This window comes from Micromys minutus (assembly GCF_963924665.1).
Source record: "Micromys minutus genome assembly, chromosome: 4".
Taxonomy (NCBI): Eukaryota; Metazoa; Chordata; class Mammalia; order Rodentia; family Muridae; genus Micromys; species Micromys minutus.
In genome coordinates this window covers 87,491,429-87,508,775 of record NC_137973.1, presented here as the reverse complement: position 1 = coordinate 87,508,775, position 17,347 = coordinate 87,491,429, and the positions used below count along the sequence as shown (strand labels likewise).

The 17,347-nt window shown below is 38.9% G+C and overlaps 1 protein-coding gene across 1 annotated transcript in view; it reads right to left on the bottom strand.

Moving 5' to 3' along the window:
- The window catches only part of NEGR1 (neuronal growth regulator 1), a gene marked incomplete at both ends in the record, with an annotated part of 710,996 nt that overhangs the window by 230,599 nt on the left and 463,050 nt on the right, over positions 1-17,347 (bottom strand). Inside the window, one exon of the mRNA XM_080916349.1 lies at positions 12,348-12,479. Coding sequence (XP_080772475.1) covers positions 12,348-12,479 — 132 coding nt within the window. The remainder of the gene's footprint in view (positions 1-12,347; positions 12,480-17,347) is intronic.

The following is a 17,347-nucleotide window of genomic DNA, read 5'->3' as shown; positions in this document are numbered from 1 at the left end:
CTCAATGCTGCCTGCCTACTCTCATTCTCTTTTTCCTAAAATATATTTTTATAGGACCACATTTATGCATGATGTACAGTTATATAACATGCTTTGAATGTCTTTACAGTGCTGGTGATTAAACTTGGAACATCAAGCAAGCCAGACACATCTTCTATCCCTAGGCTGTGCACCGTTATAAGTTAGCACTGTTTTTCTCTTTCAAAAATTCTGCCTTACAAATTCTCTAATTTTTTTGCTATATCTTCCAGTTTTTAATTCTCGGTTCAATTCTTTCTAGCCCATTTATTGCAATTACACTGATTTACATTCTTAGAAAATCTATGTGAGCACATTTTCTCCTATTTCCTCAGATAACATTAATGATGCATTTGAAAATTTTAGTAAAAAAAAAAAAACAGAAGTTCCAATTTTACCTTTTTGTTTTGTTAGTAATAATTTATTTATTATTTTTTTCATGTAAAGTATATGAGTTTTGTATATAATATTTTCATAGAACTTTCCCAATATTCAGTTTGGTTATGAATATAAAATTATTGTCCTCTTGAGATTTATTTATTATTTATTTATCAATTTTCAACAGTCCCTCCTACTTATGAAGAAATTAAGCTAATTTAATCATTGTTGATATTTAGAAAAATAAAACCAAAATATGTCCCCATGATCATCTGGAACTTAAACTTCAAATTCAACTTCCCTCCTGTAAAATAAGAACCTGGCTTGAGTCAAGATGAATTATAGCTTTTCTCCCGCCATAGGAGCAGGTGTGACTGTCATAAGTGCTATGTTCTAGGGCAGGATTTGGGGGAGCAAGGCTTTGTGGAAATGGATCTCATTAACTATCCATGACTGTCCCCTTTTCCCCATATCTTTCACGTTCATCTGATGAGTGTTTGGGTCTCAAGCCTTCAATGGGCATTTTGAGAAGAAAAAGACAAAATCCAGGTCTGCTCTGTGGCATCTTAGAGAGGTCCATGGTGGGTAATTTCATAGCCCAATGTGTAGTTTTTTTTAATTCCATTACTGTGAGGTGTTTTCACACATTTTGGTAATTTTATCCAGCTTCATGTCTGGCTCAGTCATAGGGACCTAAATTATCAAAAAAAAAAGTCTCCACAGGCTTTGGTTTAGAATTTTCAAGATGGACATTGGTTGTTTTCTACAAGTCTTTGACTTTGCTGATATGAAAGGCTTATACATTTGTAGTCCTCCTCCTGTGTGCTCCTCTGTTGGCACAGCTGTGCTGGTGCCAAAGTTACTTCCACTGTCTACCACCTGTCTGTTCCCTTTTCTATTTGGGTATTTCTAGTATCTGTCTCCCTGACCCCACAGTTGTAGACTTTCTTGCGTCTCTGAAGTTGGTGTGCTTTCTCTCATGAAGCTTTTAATTAAGAATTCTTGTTGTTGAATTCTACTTATACAAAAGTTTTGAGGCACACTCTAGAGTGTAGTGCATAAAACATGGTGTCTTCCATTTTGTCAAACACCTAGGGACCAAGTTCTCTGGAACATCTTTCATTCTAACCATCCCTTGACATCTTTATACTCTGCAGATGTTGTGAATCCTGCCAAATGAGCTTCATTGTAAGGAACCTTCAGAACAGAGATTTTCCTCACACATCCTCTCTTCTCTCTACATATCAAGGTTGGAATGGGTGACATGATTATTACCATAATTTTCCACCCATATCTATCATTCTTTGGTTTCCTGTCTTTATGATAGAGTGTCTAAAGTTATCTTTCTCACTATAAAGATGGATGGTTTGTCTCTAGTCTCTCAAGACTGACACATTAACACCAAAATCTATATTTCCACAGAGTGGGCAGCCCAGGCACCTCTGCACAGAACAGCACTTGGAATAAAACACTTGCCCCAGTTTGTGTGCTAAATTGTGAGAGACATGGCCCTCACCCAATCCAGTACCATCAGGGTGTTGTCAATGTGTCCAGTATGAGTTGAGGGAGGAGTTAATACTAACTTTTTTTTTAAATATTAATTCCTCCCTTTAGTTTCAGTCAAACCTGATACTAAAGTTTTAAGACCTTCCATTGTGTGGCATGCTTGTTTTCCTTGTCCCTGCCTTTTCATACTCCTACTTTGAGTGGATACTAAATGGTGTTTAGATCTGTATTTTATAAATACATCATCTTTGTTTTTCTAATACCTGGTTGGATGTGATTTCCAAGCTCAAGTACAGAGCAAGTTTATGTTGTATACTCATTCTTTTCTGTGTCTAATTTGATTAATTAAGCAGAATCTACAGGACCAACTCAGTTCCTGATCTGTGTTCCCAGTGATGTGACCAAGGGAAAGTCATAATTGTCAGCACAGGGAAAACACTTCCCACTGAACACAAACATCCTGTTGGTAAAGGTGTCAGGAGAAAGATAGGCTTCCTTTACAGGCTGAGGTTTTACATGAGGAAATGGTCTAGTTACCTGACCAGTACATTCTGGAAGTTTCTTAGGCAAAAGAAAAGGAAAGTGACATCTGTGTCTTTGGCCAAAGCAGGGCATCTTTCCAGGAAGTAAATCTGGGCAGCCATTTTTTAGTTAAACTCTTAATCCTCTGATAGTTTATCTAAACTCCTTCTGGATTCTTGTTTCATGTTGTTTGGAGTTGAGCAAACAGTGCTCTATCCTCTGTGTTTTCTCGTATTTCGTCAGGAAAGTTCATCTCAGAGGCTGATAGTTGAATGCTATTTTGAATTCAATAGTGTTCTGAACAAAATCATACTTGACTTCAAAGGCTCCAATAACTCACAAGATCTGCAAACAAAAGTGCAGTTGGTTCTGCTGCTCCAGGGCAGCAGAGGGGCCTGTATTCCTCCATGCTGTGTTTTATGGTTTCTTGTAGGCAAACCATTTGAAGTAGCACAAAAGCACACACGTTATAGTTCATCCAGGATGTTTCTGCCTGTATTATCATTGTATTAGTCAGAGCAGGGCATATTCATGGAACAGAGATGCAAGCATACATCTGTTGGCAAGAGTTTAAAACTTGGTCATTGCAAAGTCAAGAATACTTCATGTCAACAAAGGGTGTGAACCAGGATGAGTGGGGAGAAGCAGGAATGACCTCCTCTTTGTTCACTCAGGGCCTCAATGGTGGTCCAGTGCAGCCTTTAGCATACAGTGGTCATGATCATGGCTGAAGTCACTGTTCCTGAGAAAAGGAAGGGGAAGGAAGGAAGGCACAGCTCACAGGAAGTCAGGAGTCCTGCTTGGAAGTGGTCTCCACCATTTCTGCCCAGCTTCTTCATAAGTTAATGTGAGGGTCAAATATCCTGCAGCCATGACAGACCACATGGCCTTGGGAACAAGGATGTAAAGAAGGCTGGAACAAAATTCTGAAAAGCAACATGCCATCTTGGTGTAACATGATGGCAAACACTCCTTCCTCAGCATGACAGAGACTGAGTCGTAAATACCCATGACTATGACGATTCTCTTTTCTGTCTGTCTGGAGAGAAATGTGAATGGGCCACTTTAGGAACGATTGGGTCTGAAGGTGAACTGTGCAGAATTCCAAAGTCAGTCCTTTCTCCTCAGCAAATAGAAACAGAAGGTCTGCAAAGGCAGTATTCCCAGAGAGGAAATGACTTCAATGAACGAGGAACCTGGGAACTAATTACCAATGGCCTCCCAACCGCCTGCCAAGAAGTGTGAGCTAGAGGGGCGGCCTGCTGTGTGCAAGGACCCTTACAACATTTCTTAGGGTGCAAAGTACTCCCATATTTTTAGTCAAAGTATGATTATGGCAGAAAAACTACCTGTGTAAAGCTGGTCGGCCATGTTGTATTACTTAATGACTTAAAAATTGTATCTAAAATAGTACCCCTGACTTTGCAGTACTTGAGGGCAAACAGACTCTGTTCTGTTTTGCAATTGCCACCAAACCACTTTCTAAGTAATCAGACAATGCCTTCCGGCCATTGGTGCAAATCAATGCATTTAAAACAACCATTCTAAACCTGTTAGTAGAGCTGCCATCTTTCATTCTACTGATGAAACCCACAACTGTTTTATGTTCCTGGCTCAGTAGGCATTTTCCTGAAGTTTTCATTTTATTTTAATTTTCGTGCACTGCTGTTAAATTCACTGTGTGGCAGTAGCAGACCACAGGGTGCTGAGTTCATCCTGTCGAGTTCACCATTACACAAAGGCTCCTGTTTCGGGAGATATGTGAACAAAGCTGTTTTGAGTGCTGCGTGATTCCCGAGGATTATTTATTGTGATTGTTTTCTTTCTCCACAGAAAATCCTCTTTTTTCTCATTCTCCATGTTTTTTTTTTTCCCCGAGTCATTTATTCTGGCAGCATCTGCACCATTTGGATAATTCAACTCCTCCTCTCACTCAGCCGTCCTGTCTCCTTCCCTTCAACCTTCATCTTCACCAACGTCGCTAGAGTTAGCAATTTGTAGGAATTAATTAGGTTCCTTTTTCAATTTCCTTGGAGGTAGTGAGTTACAATGAAGGTAACCACAGGCCTAAAATCAGGCTTTTAAGCTCAGTTCCAAATCCCCCTGTGACACATATGATCTGCTTTCTAAAGCCATCAAAGATCAACTGTATCCATTCATTGGATGGAGAAACTTAGCTGGATTTCAGGAATGTACCTTTTTTATATTTATTTTTATTTCACTAACTACTGAAGAGTCTATGCAACTGGTGCTAATACCAATAATCATTAAGTCATTCTGTGTATGAATGTAGTTAATCCTCACAGTCCCAATATCACAGTTAAATACATCTTCACAGAATTAATAAATTCATTTGGTTCCATAACAGCAAATGGAAGGGCTTGGATTGAAAGCTGGGTTCACCAGATCCTGTGTGCAGAGCCCTGTGCCTCACTGCCTGGATACTCACCTGTGACTCAACTCTTTTTATACAATTTGCTACTGAATCCCCAAGACATCTCTCTGAGGGGCACACCTACCTCCAGGATCTTATGAAAGAAGACTGAGCCCCTGAGAGAAATGCTGGCTTCCTGAGTACTCTGGAGCTAGGAAGGGATGGAGTAGGATTTAGTCTCTGTTCACATGACTCAACTTCTGTCTTTGCCATGGCATCCTTCACTGTGCTGACAGCTGTCCTAATCACACTACTCTGAACTTCATTTCTTCTTTGTTTTTCTTGCTGTTTGCATGAATTAGCAGCAGAGAACAGGCTGCTTGAGTTTGCTGACAATGCACCAAAGAAATTATCAGACTTACTTTTCCTAAGAAATCACCAAGCAAAATTACACAAACACACAAACAACAACCATAACACCCAAAGCCAAAATCACCAAGAAGCTGAATAGTGGTCCAGTGATCTTAAGGCTTTGTCTTCTTACCTTCTGAGTGTCCTTCCACCAATACATATCAAAAGAAGATATCAGAATCTCTGGTGTGGGTGACACCACAAAACTGCTCCATTATTTTTTTAATGAAAGAATGAAGTCAGACTAACACGTTTTAATATTTTTGTCCAAAGTTGTACAATCAGTTAGAATAATAAGACAAAAATATATTTTAATTGTTTTATTTTCTGCTGGATCTTAATGTCTCTATCCTGTAATCCTCAAACAAGATTTTATTATGACTTAGTCAACATTTAAAAAGCAGTTGTGCCCATTGATTTATAGTAGATACAATAGTCAATAATTTAGTAATTAAAATGATGTATATTAAATAAATTGCTATGCCCCATTGCAAAAGTTATTTTCCAAGGTAGTTTAGCATTTTTTTCACATGTGGAAAGAAATGAGAGAAAAGTAAAGAGAGAAAAATTTTAAGAGGCAAACAAAAAAAAAGTGTGGTTTGCTAATAGTGGTAGAAAGAGAATGAGAATAAACAAATGTCCAAATAAGTGGGGAAGGAGCTTGTGTGCAGAGAGGAGCTTGTGTGCACAAAGGATGCTTCCTACAGCTTGGTCTCTTTGTTCTGATGTTCTTTCTAAACCTTTGTGCACACTTATATTACTGTCCCACACTCTTTGAGTGGGTGTTCATCTGTTACTTCACATACGCTCACACACTATGAGACACAAGCATGTCAGCCAGTGTTACAGCATTCAATTGCATCAATAAGGTAAAGATTCAAGATTAGCAGTATTGCTCTAGTTAGTCTACAAATGACCCTACAACACTGAGTTGAAATTTTCAATTCTATGAATTATGTGCCATGATATACATGCTTCTGGAAGAAGCTATTTGAACAGCTGGATTTAGATTAGTTCAGATTTATAAACAGCAGATTTATATTGGCTGATGTAGAGTCTGAAGCTCCTAGGTCATTGGAAGAATACATGGTGAAGTAACCTGGTGGTTTTCAGAATATGGCTCTCTGGCAGCTCATCAGAACAGGAGACCATGCATCTAAAGGATAGAGCCACAGAGACCTGTTGCTGTTGTCATTTCTTTCCAAACATAATGCTTCAATCTACCAGGGAATAATTCTCAACCTCAAGCACTTTCCTCCTTTTTGGAAACAATTATTTTATGTTCATGTTTATTCTGGCGCTCTTACACTCACAACTTTTTTTTTTTTTTCAGGTATCAACCAAGAAAGAACTAGGGATGGAAATGAAAACACACAAATCCTTATCAGGAAAAAGTTTTGTTCTTTTGCTGAAACAACAAAGTGGCTTCATTTTTTACACTTTTAGGAAAAGGAAGAAAATAGTAAGAGAAGGAACATTTCTTTATCACAGGGACATTCTGATTTTCACAGACCTGTAACACTAAGACCCCTTTTGAAATTCACTTGAGAGTTTGGGAGAACATTTGAGTACTCGACTCCTGTTTTTAAAACATTTCCTCATGTCCACGGTTAAAGGAAAGTTATGTTGAGTGTAAAACAAAGGAACAAGCATTTCACTCAAGTGCACCTCAGGGTTATGTACACACTACTATAACCCTGGACCTCCCACCCCATGAACTCCACAAGGAGAAAAGGAAAGTTCAGTTTTAAGTCCTTTAAAAAACTGTCTTTATTGGGAGAGTTGTTAAAGAACTGTGTTCTACAGGTTAGCCTCGCACCTCCAGCATTCACTGACAAGGTTTCTGTGGTTCATACCAGACCCAGAGCTCCTCACAGCCCCATGCTTTGCTCTTGGCATTACAATTTTCCTCTGCCTTACCCTTGCAATGACAAACCAAGAATTTCCCAAGCCTTCTTTCTCTGCAGATGTAGGAAACAAGAATATGCAAAATACTTACTTAATATGCAGATGTTTCTCTGAATAGTTAATCACCCCCAGTTATTCTTTCTTTGATCACTGAGCATTGGATCTAAGCATCCCCACTGAATTTATAAACTCTCAGCTGTGTCTCCTCTGAGGTTTCATACTTCTCAGAGGACATCTTCCTCTAAGGTATCCTTCCTGTGAGGTATCCATTATCCTCCAAGGGAGCACTCTTTCTTCCTCTTTTGACTTCCTTCTGCACTATAGCTAGGCCATCGGAGCCTGACTGAATGGACACTTCCTGTTCCCTACCTCGGGTGAGTGAGGCTAATCATACCCTGCTGTTGCTACTCTCATGTATGGCTTGTCACTTTTGTTTAATAATAATAATAATTACTATTGTTATTTAAATGTCAAGTGTCAACGTCCCTTAGATACTCCAAGGTTGTGTGGTGTGTTGTTAACAGCCATGTATGGCACCTTAGGATTAGTGTAGCTTCAGATTTGCTGCATTGAATTATAACTGTATATCTCCTTTTCCTCCCCTTTCTACATAATTAACTTCTTGAAGACTGGGTCTTAGCCTGAGCCCTCATCTGGGATAAATGAATAGGGAATATTATAGAGGCAGAAATTAAAACCAATCCTCATTGTCCCACTGCAGGTGCCTGCAATCTCCTTGCTCCATTCAATCTCTGAAAGCTGAGTCCTGTCTGTTTCAAGGTTGACAGCTGCAGTTTCTTCCAGTCATAATTTGACATCTCTGAATAAATTGACCAAGGTTTCAGGGTTATGACTAGCCCAAGAGCACTGGTTGCATATCTCGGAGCTTCTCTTGCTGCCTGCCTCTTGTGGCCCCTCGCTTTGGGTGTTGGAGAAACTGTACTAAGTCAACCTAATTGGAACATTCTAGTCCACGTGCCTGGATCTAGTTATATTGGAAGATAAAGTGCACATTTGCATAAATGAATATGTATCAGATGCAAAAATATGCACAAAATGCACCTTTGATATATTGGATAAAAGCTTGGTTCCCTACACACCCAAAAATGTCTTTACTATTTATCTGGCCACAGGAAGAATCACTCAATTTCATTTACTGAAAACTGTGAGCTAAGTCATTCTAATAATGAGTGAAATGGTCAATGTGTGAATTCATCATTGCCAAAATCTAAGTCATATAGATTTTTTACCAACTTAATTTATTTGTATTTTGCATACAAATAAAATTATATATTTATTTTGTATACAGCTAGTTAATATATTTCTTTGGCCATATATATTTTGATTTTTTGTGATCAGGAAGGGTGTTAGATGTTTTAAACTCTCTCTGCTTCAATTATCTTATCTTTATAAAATGGAATTAGTGTCCCTTCCCTCAGAACAAAAGCACTAGGTAAATATTGGGTTATCTTTACTGAATCCACCCTAAAATACTGGCCATAAAGATGGTATCAGAAGTCCGGGGTGTTCTTATGGGACTCCAAACTGTGGGAGTGTAAGGCATCTCTGACTCTCCAGCTTACTCTTGGGACCCTTTCCCTTCTACTGGGTTGCCTATTCCAGCCTTGATATGAGGTTTTGTGTCTGGCCTTTTTATATCTTGTTATGCTGAGTTAGGTTGATATACCTGGAATGTCTATTCTTTGCTTAAGGGAAATAGAGGAACAGCAGATATGGGGGAGAGGAGCAGTTGAGAAGGAGGAAGGAGTGGAGGAAGCAGAAACTATGATCAGTATGTAAAGTGTGAGAAAAGAATAATAAAAAAGAAAATATGTGGTCAATGAACCATCTATAAAAGGTACTAGGAAAACCTCATGATTCTGCCTTTTCACCTGATAGAACGTTTTAAGAGAGAAAATTCAGTCTTATGATTTGGTCACTCAGCAACTATGTGCGGGGGTCTTTGTGGATCCCCTATTGCAAAGAGTGAGGGAAGCACCAACTTTAAAAAACAGGAGACCCCTGTCTATAAAGACCTCACTTTGCTTAAGAAACCAAACCCTTATTTACAAAACATTCCTATAACTTTTCATGTATACATTTGATTGATATCAGTTTTGCATGTCTAAAACATAGAGTAATTGTTGCACACACATATCAAACACAAGTCCTTGAATTTACAGAGATGGAATTTGAAACCCAAAAGAGAAGTCTTCCACAGTGTGTCAGAGGCCAGATGATAATAAGAAGACATTTTGTCTGATAGTGTTCAATCTTAATAAAATTCCATGAACTCTACCTGATCATAAAATCCCACATCTCCAAAACACTTAGAAATTGACTTACAGCAAGACAACAATTTGGACATTTCTGTTTTTGCCACTGAGATACTAGCATTGCAGGTGAACAGCAGTGTCTCGGGCTTCTGCACCCCGAGTTCTGGTATTCTTCACAGACTTCCTTTACCTAGTAGTCTAAGACTTGCCCTAAATATTTAGTACTTCCAGCTCATTTTTTCCACTTTCTTTTTTCTCTTCCAGCTAGATGGGGTTCTGTCTCTGCTTTTCCCCTTCAGGTTAGCCCATGGGCTTTCTGAAACTCAATCATCTTTCTACTTCAAAATCATGGGCCTGGTACCTACCAGGCTGACAGATAGAATGAAACACAAATGGCAACAAGAAAACAAATCTGTCCAAATACAAATTTATTAGCCACACCAGGGTTTAATGGTGTCTTCATTCTCTCTGATTCCCCAGTGGTGTTTAGTGCATGTGTATTATATGTCCTGTATGTCAGTGTATGTCTGTGTATTTAATGTATGCATGCAGAACTCCGCATGAATAGCCAAGCTGTGTGAATAATCACCCACACGCTTCTCCAGAACATCTGAATGTTACTGAGAGCATGAGATTCTGTGCCTCCCGCACAGCTCTGCTGGGTTTTATGAACTAGCTTTGGTTTGGGAGACTTTGCCTCCACTCCTTTGTGAAGTCATCTCAGTATAATCCACGGGTGGCTCTTAGTTTTTGGCATTTGATGGGATAATTTTGTGAGATTACTACTTTGAACCTTTATCACAACCATAAGACAAACACACATACTATCCTTCCTATCACTCGCACACCTGCACTTCAAACACTACTCAGTGGAAAAGAATGAAATTCAGCAAAATCAATGTGAAGCACAAGGTTCATGGGACATTTGTTAAACATTTGAACACCTGAAACTATGATTCAGAAGATGCTAAAAGTCAAAACACTACAAAAGTGGGAAGGATGTAGGGGAGAGGTTCTCTTATTCACCCTCCCTGTGATCATAAACTAGTGTATCCACTGTGGAAATCAGTGTGGTGCTCCTCAAAAGCTAAAATTACAATGACCTTGTGACCCAGCTACTTTGGAACAAGCCAAGGAATCCTCTACCGAATGTCACAATTTCACAGTGTCACTGAAGTTGCATGCCCCCTTCAGAGGCATCCCTTTGAAAGACACAGTAGGCAATGGGCTGGAGAGATGGCTCCTTGGTTAAGAGCATCAACTGTTCTTCCAATGGTCCTGAGTACAATTCCCAGCAACCACATGGTGGCTCACAACCATCTGCAATGAAATCTGATATCCTCTTTTTTCTGGTGTGTCTGAAGACAGCTACAGTGTACTTATATACATAAAGTAAGTGTCTTTTAAAGACCTGGTAGTCTTGGGAGTGCATACAATGAGGGCACTGTGTTTTCTCTTTAACAGCTTTGATTATGTTTCATTTCTTTGCATTAACTACCCTCCCAACCATGTAAAAATCAAATCAGTTAGAGCAAATACACATGAAAGTACAATGACCAGGATACCCTCTCTCTGTCTCTCTCTGTCTTTCTGTCTCTCTCTGTCTCCTGTCTCTCTCTCTCTCTGTCTCTCTGTCTCTCTGTTTCTCTCTCTCTCTCTCTCCCTCTCTCTCTCTCTCTCTCTCTCTCTCTCTCTCTCTCTCTCTCTCTTTCCCCCCCTCTGTGTATGTTGGTTTGTTATATTCCATTCCTAAATGCCAGAGGGATTAACCAGTAACCCTCTGCAATAAAAGTCCTTAAAGTCAATGGAAATCTTCTGCAATAAAAGTGCCAGGAATCTAGGAACTTGTCAAAATCTGACCTCTGAGGTGACAGCTTTGGGATTCTGCTTCAGTCTGGATGACTCAGTGTTGGAAGCTTTGAGCTCCTCAAGGCCATATCAAGTGGCTCTGCTTTTTTTTTTTTTTTTTTTTTTTTTGCTCAGAACTCTGAAAATATTCTGTCAGAAACTGCATCCTGGTCAGGTATGCTGGTCACTTGCTCAGTCTTACTGAGAAATTTCAGCTGAAGTGTGTAGATCAGCAGCTGACAAACTTTAGATTATGACAGAGATCTTCTCTGACAGGTTGCTCAATACCAGGAGTTTATAGAGTGTTAACAGTTGCCTCACAAGACTGAACAACTCATGTTCACATGTAACAACTGCTGATTGGCATAAGTATTCATGGATATATTTAGAACAGTTTCATGTTATCTGGTTATCAATACTACACATAAACATCAAAGGTTATGTGTAGAAAGGTACATAAATAGAATAAAAATGGATAGAAGATATAGCTTGTATATATTTTGGGTAAGATACTCTTATCCCCAAAGTTTTTTTTTTTTTGAAAAAGTCTAATAATGAAAACAATTTTGAAAAAAAGACAACTTTATTCACAGGTCAAGGACATTTCCCATAGGATATTCCAAGGAATTGTCCTTTCTCCATACTGAAAAGGATGTGTTGTCATGGTATTGATGACATTCTGTGTATCTAGCTCATAATTACCATCATGATGACAGTGTTTCTGGGGAAATGAGTTCTTAATTTTCCCACTATTTCCAAGCTAGAAATTCAACCTCTCATCTTTCAATGAATTGCTTCTTGCTTGTGTCCATCAAGTCTGATCAAGTACTGCACATTGGAACTTTGTTGGTGTCCAATAAGTGAGACCTAAGACAGAGTCACAGTGCTTTAGATAGACCTCTGGGAGCACTGGGCATAAAGATGATACTGGAATATTTCAGTCTGCACATCATTCAAACCATTGCTTGGATCTACAGAGGCGTGTGTATGTGTGTGTTTGGGCGTGCGTGCACGTGCACACATATATATATGCAGATATATGACCTAATAAAGTAGCTGCAACAATTCAGACATTTATGTTATGGTGATAATGGAAAGAGACTTACAGTTCACGATCACTCTCACTTTCTTCACGTCTGGGAATGATACATCGTTCTCTGCGCTGCATTCATACTCCCCAGCCTGGTCTCTTGTAATTCCATAAATGTCCAAATATTGTCCATTTTCAAATGGTTTTGCTACAACAATAATAGCAGAAAATAGACAGCTCATTTAATTGTTGCTGTTAGAGGCTTCATTCAAGGAAAACAAGAACCTTAGTGGTTACTGTCAGACATCACTCCCCAGACAGTTCTACACAACAGAAAAAGCAGAAAAAAGGGGACCCTAGAGCAGAATGCCTATGTGCTTTCTTAATCAGTTCTTGTTTCAAAGCTCTTCAGATAGAAGAGCCTTGAAACATCCTCATGGTGTGTATGGAAGTCACCAGTGTCACTTTGGTGTGCACTAACTTTTATACAGTGTAAAATACCAACTGGACACTTGACCTAACTAAACATCTCTTCTTTTGGGAACCTCCCTGCTGTTCATGATTTCCAGCCAGATGGCTTGATGAAAGTACACAGGTCTATAAAACCAGTACCAGGAGCCCCAATCCAAAACTGCCAATGCTCCCAAGCAAGCCACACTGTAGATACGATATGCAAATCACCCAGTGAATCTCAGGGAAGAAGCTTAATGATTCTCAGCTAAGAGTTAAGTGATTATACAAACAAACCAAATTATCTTTATATTTTTATTATTCCAGAGAAAACATTCTGTTTGACTAAAAATAACAGTAGATTAACAATATAAAGTCATAATCACAGATGGAAAAATATCCCCAACTTAATGAGATTGGAAATCAAGACTCCTTTCTTCAATAATAGGATTTTTACTCAAACAAAAGCAGAGATTTTGGGCAGCTGGGGTCCTGACAGAATCTCTGCAGAGAAGTCATGATGCTTAGAGTGAAGTCCTCCCTCCCTGTACTTTAGATGAGTGTGAAGTGCATATGCTTTTCAGTGCCTATGGAAGCAATTGGGAATGAAGGAATTCTCCCACTAACTAGCCTTTCCCAAAGTCAAGATTTCCTCTGTCTTCATGCTGTCAGACTTTCAGAAACATAATGACCCATGAGTTAGAAAGTTAATGGGATTCACTTTCAATAAATCTAAGGAAATTCAGTTACAGCCTCTCAAATATAGAATGCATATCAATTACTGTACCCTCTGTGGGTTCTCTCTAGGACCATATTCACCATCACAGTTTGTCCTCAGAATGACCATGACTTTGCCAATAAAAGACATAGCTGTTTAGAGTATATATGACTCTTCTACTGTGTACCAGATTGCTCTCAACTTGTAGATGTAGAGTTAAATCTCTGAGATATTAGTTGATTGACAAAATGTTTGGAGAAGTAAGATTACAAAATAAGAGTTAACTTTGCAATCTAAATTGGTGAACATTGGTGACAAATACCCACTCTATGCGTGAAAACAGTGCTTTTTTATGTGGCTTTCTTTCTGACTTGTTCCCACAACTCCAATTTCAAGGACTTAAATTATTCTATAAAAACAAGTGAAACTCAGAAGACAAATACTCATCCACACCAGGCACATACTGCAACCTGTCTGAATGGTCAAGAGTTATGTAATCATTAACCAAGCAATTAAACATGAAGGGTATACAACATGCTCTTTATTTCTTACTGCTTAACCATAGCAAGAATAAAAACACTAGCCTTTAAATCACTGAAGGTTAAAAATAAATACAACAGACCTTTGATGTTGGTTTTAATAGTTTGATTAACATATATTAATTATACGCAGTAATGAGTTTCATCCACACAATTTTTTTACATATATTTAATATATTTTAATCATGCCTGTTCCTTTCTTACCCCTCTGTCATCTCGATTCTGGATGACAACTCCTTGCTCTGCCCAGGTCGGCTGTTTTTCTTGCATGTGAATTTCATTAGGGTTCTTGATACTGATGTGGGTGGGGTGGGACCTTATTTATAGGTGCATGTGCGCATATTAGTGGCTACATCAGTTAAGAAAATACCTTTATTTTTCACCATCAACCATCATGTTTGTAAATTCTCATGGAAGATACCATTATAGTTCTTTTAAAATATATACCAGAATCAATAAATGTAGTGAAATGTGAGAAAAAATGAGTTCAGAACAAATGTTGCAAGCTCTGAGAAGAAATTCAGTATGCTGTATGCAGAAATGTCACCATAGCCTTAGCCAGTACCACAGATGTCTTTCATACCTACTGAGTATGGGTTCCTGTTATGAGCATAGGTACCACATTTTACAGAGTCACTTGAAGATCTTTCTTTATACTGCATCAGAATGAGGTCTGAGTTGTCAGCCAATGAGTCATGTAATGCTACAGTTAGCCATTAGTAATATGACCCTCCCATAAAGGGGTTATTCATCATTCACATGGCCTTCAAAGCACTTGCCAAGAGCAAAATACCCCCATAGGTCATTCTACTTTCCTGCCTGACTATTGGAACCTTTGGGCTGATGTGGCATCTACTTTCCCTGCTACAAAGAGGCAGAGGGCATCTGTCTTCTGTGGGTAAGACATCCACTTTGAACTCATCTTTGCTCTGTTCTGGGGCTGGTCTTTCCAGAGCTGAACTCCAGATTGGGAAATTAAGAGCCATGATTGTCAAGATATAAATGTTCATTTGGATATTTTAGTCCATCAGTTCAATTCAGATCAACCTACCCAAAAGGTGATGATAAGGAAGGACAAGGCTTGATAGACACAGAGAGAAAAGACAAAGACAATAACCCAAACAAGACAGGGATGTACTTAGCCCTAAAATGACTCCTGCAGATGTTCACAGTGTGATCAGCTTCATCACCCAGTGAGTGGCAATTTCAATGTCCATGGAAAGAACAGTGTGAACAGCAGCCTCCTGGACACAGCACCTCCCCTGCTACCAATTAAGTTCCTATTGTGTCATTGTGTCCTATCATGTCATCCTCACATGGCACATACTTACTACATATTTCCTGAATGAGTAATCATGTGTCCACTCAATGAGAATGAAATCTCATGTACTAAAAGTCTACACTGCAAGAAGTCTTCACTTCACTTTCATACTCACAGAGATGGAAGACAGTCTTAGAAAGAATTGTGATGTTGCTTGACACCCTGACATGACAGAAAGTGACCAGTTGAGAGAAAAATCCGATAAAGCTACTGTCAATCCTTTATAAGATCACAAAGGCTATCAAAATATTAAATACCACGCTTCAGAATAAAGATAAGAACATATAAGGACTATGAGATAAAGACTTTTCATTTGCAGATAATCTCTTCCAAATAGAGCCATACTTTTCTAAAGTATGAATGAATGAATGAATGAATAAATGAATAAATGAGAAAACTGACTGCTCATCCATATAGAAATCAGGTTGAGTTCCCAGCATCCATATTGTGGCTCATGACCTGTGTTTTGCTAGCTTTATCCCTAAGGAATTTTGGGCTTCTTCTCAGAACCCCTGACTCAGTATTAGTTCTCTAAGTGTGTTTAGATACTGTGGTATAACAGTAATTTTAAGTACCACTCTTCAGAAACACTTCAGAGAGATTCCAAAATCTTTGCCCAAGAAGAGTTATCACACTTTTCCAGGGTTTCTTGTAGAAAGATGTACTGTTATAGTCTCATAGCCACTAGAACTTGATGGCACTCTCCTATGAACTTACAAAACATTACAACAATGCTTCACTTGCATATATAAGAACGGTCATTTCTAAGTAGCTTGTTATTCAAGCTCATATCTGACATCATGAAACACCTCTTATAGGCATTGTCTCATTCTGTGTAGTCAGGAATATGAGGTAGATTTGCTGGGCCAACATTTCAGACCAATCAATCCTGAACTATATAACCCCTCTCTGAATTCTTATTTGTTAACCCACAATGTATGGGGACAGTGACAGAGTCTGCCTTGTCAGGTAATGCAGGGGAATAACTTATGCAAACAAATCACTCACATCATTGTATAACACACAATGAGTATAAAATATACACTAGCTCTTACTATAATGCACAGTCTTGAGTGTGCATTTTGAGGTTTGTTTGGAGATTAATTCTGCACTGATGGGTTACTGTATTCAAGGAGCTATTTCTGCCTTATCATAGTCTTTAACAGATGTGAAAATTAGGAAGCTGACCAGGAGATAAAAAAAGCAATGGCTAGCCCTGTTCTTTTATCACTTCAGCAGTTAAGTAAAAACATCCATCTTGTCCATCATCTGTTAAAATAGGACTGCAGGCTTAACCTTTATTGTAGTTCTTAGAGACAATGCAGCTTTTTCTATTTCTTGTACATGTGTTTATGGATTTGCAAACATATATGTGCACACATATGATTGTCTGGAGAGTGTAGATTGATGTTTATATATAGGTGAGGGTGGGCACAAGATAAGGCAAGGCCTGTGATTGGGCAGTAGAAAAGGAGGATGAGCAGGCTCAGAGTATTTGAGAGGCAGGAGAGATAGGAGAGAAGAGAGAGAAGGAGGAAGATGGAGAAAAAGAAGGGCGGCCCAGATCTGTGTGGCTTTAAATAGCCACAGGTAGCTATGAATATCTTATAAGGGATAAATTGTTACAGAACAGTTTGTCTTATCTAGGTGGGTAGTTTATATCAATATCAATTGGCTCTGAGTTTATTGTGTGGACGTTTTGTGGGGTGAGAATTTACTGATATAAATCTGATTGATAAATTACAAGCCTCTAGAGTTTTGATTTTTCTGACTTACAGAGATTTGTGACAACTAACAGCAAGATGGGCAGCCATTGCACGTGGCTGGGGTGGCAGCAACCCACCATGGGACCTAGACAGGTGGCTACTGCTGGGGATTGCCATGGCAGTGGGATCACCTCTGGGACTAAAGAATAGCTAGCGCTAGTGTACCATGCTGCCTATTTCTTTTTTTCTTAATATTTAAACTACAGGACAGTCTCTAGTACAAAAACAGCATCCAAAGAAAGCCTTGAAGAATTGTGTTTCTGATGAGAGTGGTAGAAGATA